General features: G+C 45.2%; 1 protein-coding gene across 2 annotated transcripts in view; it reads left to right on the top strand.

Moving 5' to 3' along the window:
• The first annotated feature begins 3888 nt into the window (after window positions 1-3888).
• Window positions 3889-9079, top strand: part of KLHL18 (kelch like family member 18) — a 31053-nt gene continuing 25862 nt past the window's right edge. The window contains exons 1-2 of one of the 2 annotated variants that reach the window (XM_019508015.1): window positions 3889-4279; window positions 4492-4632. In XM_019508015.1, the coding sequence (XP_019363560.1) occupies window positions 4215-4279; window positions 4492-4632 (206 nt within the window). In that variant the 5' untranslated portion in view covers window positions 3889-4214. The remainder of the gene's footprint in view (window positions 4280-4491; window positions 4633-9079) is intronic. The other variant, XM_019508016.1, reaches the window with a different exon arrangement.

Below are 9079 nucleotides of genomic sequence, written 5' to 3'. Positions count from 1 at the left end.
AAAAAAAAAAAAAAAAAAAGTGGAGTTTTTTTCCCAAAACTCAGTGGAACTGCTGCTTTCTCTTGCCATTCACTATTTCTGATTCTTGCAGTACTGTTGATTTCAGTGCTGTAGGAACATGCTCTTTAGTTGTTGTGAGGAAGGTCATAATTGATGTCATGATTCAGGTGGGGAAACTAAGGCATAGAAGTGACTCCCCTGGGTCACGGCCACGTGAGTAGCCTGTGGCAGGTAGAGAACAGAAAAGAGACCCCAGGATCGCACGAAGCCACCAAATGCGGGGCCTTCACTACAAGCTGGTGGAGATTTTCATAGTCATGTTCTTCTCATGTACTATGTAATGCCATGCACCGTGTAATGCCATCTGATGTAGCTGGGGCTGGTCCTGCTTTGAGCAGGGGGATGGACTAGGTGTGACCTCCCGAGGTCCCTCCCAACCCTCATTGTTTATGATAACCTGGAGTTTGTCATCATATTGCATGTTCACTTTATGTACATGAAAGTGATTGTCCAGAAAAAAGATCTCTGATATTTGCACACGTACAGCTGGGTCATTGACCCTAATGGGAAACAAAAAGCATCAAGAGAGTCTCTGGGGTTATTAGGGCTTTTCATGATGCATAAGCTTTCTGTGGGGTTGCAGTTCTTTGACTCCAGTTTCTTTCTCTCTGGGGGCTTCTCATATAAGCCCTACCTTTTTATCTTAATGTGTTGGTGTGTATGTGTTGAACGGGTAGTGTAGGCCCACAGCCCTGGGTCATTTCCAAGCAAAAATGGCTTTATAAAACCACAGCAGGGACCCTTATTCTTAAAATCAGTTAAAATGTTTAGGTAAGCCACTTTGCTGCAACTCTAGAGACTTGGGTTCAATAACGCAGACTTCCAAGGTGAGCCTTGAGCAAACCACTTACCTCCATGTGACCCCCATCTCTTTTGAATGCGGTGGACCAGGACAGTGGTAATGAGGGCCCATGAGCACCAAAGCTAAGCTGGTAGAAATCTATCCCCCTAGTTATTACAGCCCAAACAGCTCTGCTGCCTACTTGGTTTGACTAGGCAATGTGACTTTTTTTCTGTAATGTCCCAAAACTTATCTTTTTTTCCCCCTTGCTTGAAAACCCTGGTCTTCTCTTGCTTTGATTAAGCATCATCTGTGCATCAGGTATGCTCAGGCTGCAGATGATGGAGAGCTTCCTTTTCAACCATGCCGCATCTCTCCATCTGTCCAGCCACAGTCCCGTCCCACCCCATCTCCTAACCTCTACCACAGTCGATCACATTTGCTGCTCTTGCTCTGTCTACTCGCATCCTTACAAAAGTGTCAGATCTTCAGCCCCTGCTACACATTACATATATGGGCAATTAACTGGTCAGTGGCATAATAAATCTTAGACCAGCCACAAGTATGAAGTAATTATCATAGGATAAAAATGCCTCTGCGTCTTGAAAAGAGCCAACCAGCTGTAAAGTTAGTGCTTGAAAATGGGTAACAACTCTAGAGCTGGTTTCTGTCCAGCTTTCATTTGAATGTGTAGCAGGGCCCTAGCTGTTCCCATTTCTAAACCCTTTCTGATCCCCCCTTGGTGCATCTATGTGCGCATTGTAATGCGCATTAGCTTATTTTAATGTGCATTAAAGCATCATAAAACGTGTGGGTTTTGCTAATGCGTGTTCAAATAGGCTAACGTGCCTTTTTCTTGTGCCTCACAATGGAGGTACTAAATTTAACGTGCATTAACAAAAGAGTATTAATAAACGTGGGTTTATTAGTGCATTCCCTAAAGACAGGTGCATGCCCTGTCTTTCCACTCCTGCTCCTCCCATTGCCTCCTTTTCCCACCCCCACTTCTCTTCCTGTATTTTTTTTTCATGTTGCCATTATTGCATCCCAGCCCTCGCTCTCATTTTTTTTATAAAAAGTCCTTCATCTTTGTCCCCAGTATGTTCGGTCTCCTGCTTTGTTGACTGGTGCTTATATCTCATTTGGTTCAATCCAAGCTCACAGTGGCAGGAAATGAGTACTGCATAAATCAAGGCTTCCATATAGTCATATAGAAATTGGTATAGCAACGTATTCGTGTGACTTGTGTGATGGAAAAATAACAAAGGAAATACTTGCAGATTGGACCTTGTGCGTGGTATTTCTGGCAATGCTTTCTAGAGCCCTGAGACTGTCTTGATCCTTTTCAGGCTCAGTAAGTTTGTGAGCAGGCCAAAGATGGAAATTCTTTCCTAGGTACAGATGGGACTTATCACATTTCTATAAAAATGTGACTTTATCATGTCAGCGTTGAGAAGAGGTGAGGTAGCATCTATATAACCTAATGATTTGGGTTCATATGTTAATTTTTTTTCCCTAAGGATGAAAGTTGTGGAAATGGGAAGACTCAGTAAGCCTCCTGGCAGTAAATAGAATATTAAAACTTACTGCTAAAGGTAATAATAGCTTAAGAATATTTCAAGAAAATATTTAATTGATTAATTTTGCATGGCATTGATAATCTGCTATTCGTTTGGGCATCTCACTGCTAAGCAGCTCATTGCTAACTTTGGTGACTTCTCTCTGGGATCATTTGTCCACCTGCTCTTGGAGTAAGGCTGCAGTGACAGGGCAAAAAGACACAGACCTTTTGCTAATGCACAGGCTAAAAATGAGGGTCCACTTAAGGCTCTATGAAAGAGCTAGTATGAGCTACTTGTGCTCTATGACAAAGCTAGCGTGGACTACCAGGAAAGAGCTGGAATGGAGAAAACAAACACTGATGGATCCACTAGAGATGGCAGAGGTGAAGATGGCATTAGATTGAAAGAAAATGAACCAGTGAGCATTTGGGACGCAATGAGGATGACTGAAAACAGCAGTGTGGCCTGGCAGCACAATATGGAAGTCCAGAAATAAAAAGATGTAGATTGTAGCTGGCCATTGGCTTGGAAGAACTGGCTGGGGAGGGGCAGCTGGTGGGTGATTAGCCCAGCTTTAATTCTTTGGAATGACTGGAATTTGTGATTCACAGCAGACCTTGCAGGCTTCCGGACCGGAGGGTGTTTTGGGAGCAGATGGTTAATGTGAAAATCATGGTTGTAAGCTGTGCGGGGTGGGGGGAATGGTATGTGCAACAGTGGCTTGGTATTTCCTGTGCAGAAGCTAGTAGGGGAAATTCATCTGGCAGTGGCACTTTTATGCAATATTCAACCAGTGAATTGAACATCTGAGACACTGTGGATGTGGTCTCTGATTGTTCATAGTTTGGAGTTGATCTGTCTGTTAATACACAGTCCAATCTAGCAGGAGCACCACCTGGTGAGGAGGGGAAGGTGGATCTAGTGCTGAAGGTTGGGGACTGAGAGGGGATTGAATAGCAGTCTTCAGGGTGGTTTCAAAGAGGATGGTACTGGACTGTTCTCAGTCAGGGCGGACGACAGAACAAGGAGCAATGGGCTCAAGCTGCAGCAAGGGAAGTTGAGGTTAGATATTGGAACAAGGAAGGTGGTGAAGCAGTGGAACAGGCTACCCAGAGAGGTGATGAAGTCTCCATCCTTGCAGGTTTTTAAGATGCAGCTAGACAAAGCCCTGGCTGGGGTGATGTAGTTGGGGCTGGTCCTGCTTGGAGCAGGGGGTTGGACTAGATGTGACCTCCTGAGGTCCCTTCAACCCTCATTTTCTATGATTATATGACTTTATGTCTAGGCACCCAAAAAGTAATAGCTTATTTTCAGCAGTCCTAAGCACAAAGAGCTCTTCTTGACTTTAACTGGAGCTGTACGTACTCAGTTTTCTGTATAAGGGACACTTAAGCACCAGACCTTTGGACATTAAGTCTGATACTTTTTTGTATTAGTAGTCTCAGTCCCTAATCGCTTTTAATAGCGGCGGGACCCCATCACAGATCATCTAGATCAGTGGTGCCCAACCCCTGTGGCCCTGCAGGCTGGATTCACTGTGCAGGCCCAGTCCCATCAGAGGTCAGTCAGCAATTAAGATTGCCTCCACCACTTTCCTGCTGCCAAATATATGGATCTACAAGGAGCCCTGCTGGATGACACCACTCCATGGTTTGGACCCAGTTTGTGGACTGGATCTTAGCACCCCTGATCCATACGAACAGTTGTGCTGATTGTCCCCATTCTCTTTCCTCTGTCCCTTCTAGGTAGGGGACCACAAATTCAGTGCCCACCGGATCGTCCTGGCAGCCTCCATCCCTTACTTCCATGCCATGTTTACAAATGATATGATGGAATGCAAACAGGACGAGATTGTCATGCAGGGAATGGATCCAAGGTAACTTCCAGGGACAGCCGAGAGACAGCACCTCTACAGCTTGTTGCTATTTTTGTCACTCTGTGCATGATAAATGCAAATCGTTGGATTTAAATGTGTGTGTTATAGGAGCACGTTAAAACTCGGTTGCTGTCATCATTTGTTAACAACTTTTAAATGCATCTTCTGGATGTAACTGACTGACTGTTTTCTGTCTTCCCCACTCCATTTAGTGCACTCGAGGCTCTGATCAACTTTGCCTACAACGGGCATCTTGCAATAGATCAGCAGAACGTTCAGTGTTTGCTGATGGGGGCAAGTTTCCTTCAGCTGCAAAATATCAAGGATGCCTGCTGCACCTTTCTCAGAGAGAGGTAAGGCTACTGCATAAGAACATGAGACCTGCCATTTACTGGGTCAGACCCAAGGCCCGTCTTGCCCAGTCTCCTGTGTCACAGTGACAGAGAGGGAATGCAGAAAGGAAGAGTGGACAGAGTAGGACCAGGGTTTTTCCTACTGTTCCTCTCTCATTTGCAGCCTCCAGCATTTAAGGTCTAGGAAGTTCCCATACAAAGGCTGTATCCCTAACTCCTATGCTCAAGCGCTGCTGATGCCCCTTTCCTCCAGGAATGCATCCAATCCCTTTGTGAATCCAGCTTGAGCTGTCAGCTTCCACCACATCTAGTGGCAATGAGTGCCACACATTAATGAAATGCTGGGTGAAGAACTTCCTTTTAGTTTTAAACTGACTGCCTCCTAGTTTCATGTTGTGGCCCCTCTTTTTTTTGTGTGTGTGTGGTGAGAGACAATAAATCTCTATTGACTTTCTCTTCACCATTCAGTGAAGTATTTAGTATTTTGTAAACCCTTCTCATGTCCTTCCTCAAGCATCTCATTTCTAAACTGAGCAGGCCTGGCCTCTTTAGTCTCTCCTCATATGGAAGCCCCTTCATCATCCTTGTTGCCTTTCTCTGTGTCTTCTCTAATTCTTCTATATCTTTTTGAGGTGTGGGGACCACAACTGGGCAGTATTCAGCATGTGGACACACTGTGGGTTTGTAGAGGGAGGGAAGTGATACTTGCAGTTTTGCTTACATTTCTTTTCTTAATAACCGCTAACATTTAGTTTGCATTTTTCATGGCTGCTGAGCACTGAGCTGATGTTTTTAGCAAAGTGTCCACAATGACTCTCGAATATCTTTCCTACATGGTAACAGCTAATGTAGAGAGAGCCATGTTCCATGCCTTTGAATTGTTCACCCACCCTGGTGCCTGCAGCACTTAAGCAATAGCGGGTTGTGAATTTAAATTCTTTCTGAGAAAGAGAGACAGAAAATGAGAAAGAGAAAAGTGGAAAACTTGGTTTATGCTGATAAAGTGCTGTCCTGTGGACAGGAAGCTAAGCTGTGATCCTTCCTACCAGCTGCTTGTGTCTGAGTCAGGAGGAAGCAAAGTATCTCACAGGTGAAGGGCGGACATGGACTTGATTGCTGTAATTCCCTCTCTTAAACTGGACAGCAGCTTTATAGCATGTAGACAAGGGATGACCGTGAGAGTGACTATCTGGAACAAAGGAAATGTTCCCTTACTGGGGGCCAACCTTTGTGGCAAGCACATGACAGAGCAGATTAGCCCCAGACTCTCCCCAAGTGTCACTCTGATTCCTTTCCCTTTCCCATGCCTGATGTGCTGCTCTGCTTTCTGCCCTATTTACAGCTGGGCTGCCTGTTCCTTTCCTGATCTGCTGCATGCTACACACAGGGGCTGCCTGTGCCTCTTGTAGCTGCAGGCTTCAGGTTGCCACCTTGCCTTAGATTTAGAACTGAAAAAGGGAAAAGCTAAACAGGAATACTTCAGAGCACTTAGCAAGATATTCTGTATAATGAATCTAAGGGCATGACAATTCTGTTGCACCTCTTTAAAACTTCTGTCTGACTGGAGATAGCAAAACAACTGTATCACAGTTTTATATCTGTCCATCAAATATTTTCCCTGGGGTTCTAGCAAATTAGCTACTTTTGCTGCTGTCCTGATAGTACCTCAAACAGCATTCAATTTGTCCCCCCCCATTTTTATCCCATGAAACAAAGAACCATTCCTGTTTTGCATATGGAAAAAGCATATGTAGAGAGATTAAATGAGCTTCCCAAGAGGTCACTGGGGAGACCACAATTGGGTCTTCCAAATCCTAATCCAGTGCTCTAACCATTAGCCATGAAGAGTAAGATCCCCAGTCAGTGGAGTCCAATTAAGAAACATCCGTCATGTATTATTGGTGGTGTCTGATCAGCTTAGTTTTACAGTACACCAGTCCTTTTTCTTATGCAGCCATTCGGTGCACTCCACAATGTTCTATTGTTTTGCACCAATAGTGGTTTTTAAGATCTGGCTAGACAAAGCCTTGGCTGGGATGATGCAGTTGGAGCTGGTCCTACTTGGAGCAAGGGGTTAGACTAGATGTGATCTCCTGAGGTCCCTTCCCACCCTCATTGTCTATGATTGTATGCGTAAGTTTTGCACAATATCGCACCAAACATGTATGAGTAAATGCAATCTATTGGCCAGCTTTCATCCCAAGTGGACGTTTCTCCAAATCATGGACTTTAAGACACCAGATGCATCTCACCTGTCTCCCAGATGTTTCCATTTCTAAACAATTGCCAGCCAAGGGTTGCAGTGTAATCCTGAAATAATACAATGAAAATAGAAATTAAAATAACAAGTTGTTTGTTCATCAAGAAAATGCAATTTTGGGACATTGGACTTAGTTCTGAATAGAAAGCGCTTGATCATACTGTGTAAGAGTTACAGCTGGCTTTAGGCCCTCAAATATCTAACTAGTCACTTAATAAATAGACTTGTCATGAGTGCTGAGTTCTTTCCCCTGCTCACCCCATCACTAAGGAGAAGAGCTGGTTGTATTGAGCACTTTTGAGTATCTCTCCATTGTGACAGAGGTCCTAACAGATTCAGGTGAGTAACTGATATATTTTACTAACCACAAGGTATCTTCAAACATGTATGGACTCTGAGCACTGGCTTTATGAGGCTCTGGAGCAGCCATGTTCCATTCAAAGAGGAAGATTGTGACAACTTGGGATTTTGCTCAGCTTAATCACTGTGATTTTTGTATGTTTTGGTGACACATCCGTATGCTGTGATGGTGTGAAGTCTGAGGCTGTGTAAACTCTTCCTTGGCGCACAGTGGCTGCTTCTCCCCCAACCTTTCACTTGCAGCTTCGAGCTCCTAGCTTTGCTAAGTGCTCTTGGATCACTGCATTGGGAAATGCACTGTTTTGGATTTTTAAGCCCTTTTTGTATCGGGTCCCATGCACCAGGTTTTGCTGCCCCTTCCCTCTCTGGCTCTTTGGACACACTCTGAACTGAAGCTGTGGCCATGGACAGGTGTTAAATTTTGTTCCGGGAGAAAAGCCTTTCTCCTAGCACAGCAAGGGAGCATACAGCTATTTAAGGGTTTCTTGCAGAAGACAAATAGCTCTTTGGCAAGGAAGTTCTCCCTTTAACCAGCAAGATCTTTTTGGGGGGTCCCAAGGGAGAGCACTGGCTCCCAACAGCTTGCTCTCGGTCCTTTGGGGGCCCTGTCAAGAGTGCCAATGCCCCCCAGCCCCTGAACAGACCTGGGTCACTCTAAATCCCTGCAATGGGAGTAGTGAGGGGACACTCCTGGGGCTGCAACTCTTCCACGGCTCTGAGAGCCGATTGACAAGGACTGACAGGTGTTTTCCCATGGTGTGAACAGCTTCAGAGCCCTGGAAGGGATCCAGCCCCAGGCAATACCGCCTCCTCCATGCAGCCCTCTCAGTGCAGCAGGCAGGGAGTGGAAGGGGCGAGGAGAACAATTCTCCCCCAGGCCTGGACAAACTGTCCATGGCAGCTGCTGCTTTTCAGCAGCTGTTGACAGGCTGCCCCTTTACCTGGCACAAGGGAGAGAGCAGGTTATCAATTAATGGGCTCCCCTAAGGGCAGGGACGGTCCAGGGAGCAGCTTTCTAGTGCCCCCTGCCTGGAGAGCTTGCCTGTGTAGCTGTCCAGCCAGGGGCCTGGAGCACAGGCACACTGCAATTCCTGAACTATTTTCCAAGCACCAAGAATTTTTAGCACTAGAAATAAATGCCTGTCCATGGCTGGTGTGTAATGTAAAAGCTACATCTCTTGACTATTACCTGTTTAGAAGAGCAAAGCCAAAACTGCAGTCACAGAGTAGCACTTCCTCCCTCCCCTTCTCCCAGAGACTGCATGATTTTGCCCTTCTGGTTTATTTACCACGAGTCAAGTGTGCCAGGTCTAAAATTAAAATATGCAGACCCCCTATATGCCTGGAAAAGGGTGTTTGTCTGAAAGCTTGCAAAGAACAGTTTTTCCAACTACTTAGGTGGTCTAACAAAAGATATCACATTTACCCACATAACCTTGTCTGTCAGGTCTAAAATAAAACCCTTAAGAAGGATAAATGTTTAAAGCATCCCCTCTGGACCCACTGCAGCTTACAATCTCTTACAGCAACACGCAGCCTTCATGCTCTTAAACACAAAGGTGTGGTCCCCAATCTCTGCAGTCATGCATCGCTGTATTTTGATCACAGCAGCTTCTCTGCTGCTGATGCAGCGGGTGATTTTTGTGTTGTAACCCACTGCATTTGCCCTGATTTTTTTTGCAGCCGGTGCAATGGGTGAACATTTCATTCTGCAAAGCTGGTTTGATGGTGAAGCAAGCATAATACAAAATGTTTTCACAAACCAGTAACATTTAGGTTCTCTCCTCCTTTCTAATGCAGCTGTGTCCTTCCTGAATTGCTGGTGCT

Source organism: Gavialis gangeticus, unplaced genomic scaffold (assembly GCF_001723915.1).
Source record: "Gavialis gangeticus isolate Ggan-Ray unplaced genomic scaffold, GavGan_comp1, whole genome shotgun sequence".
Lineage (NCBI taxonomy): Eukaryota > Metazoa > Chordata > Crocodylia > Gavialidae > Gavialis > Gavialis gangeticus.
Note: the sequence above shows the minus strand (reverse complement) of the source record. Positions and strands in the feature narration are given on the sequence as shown.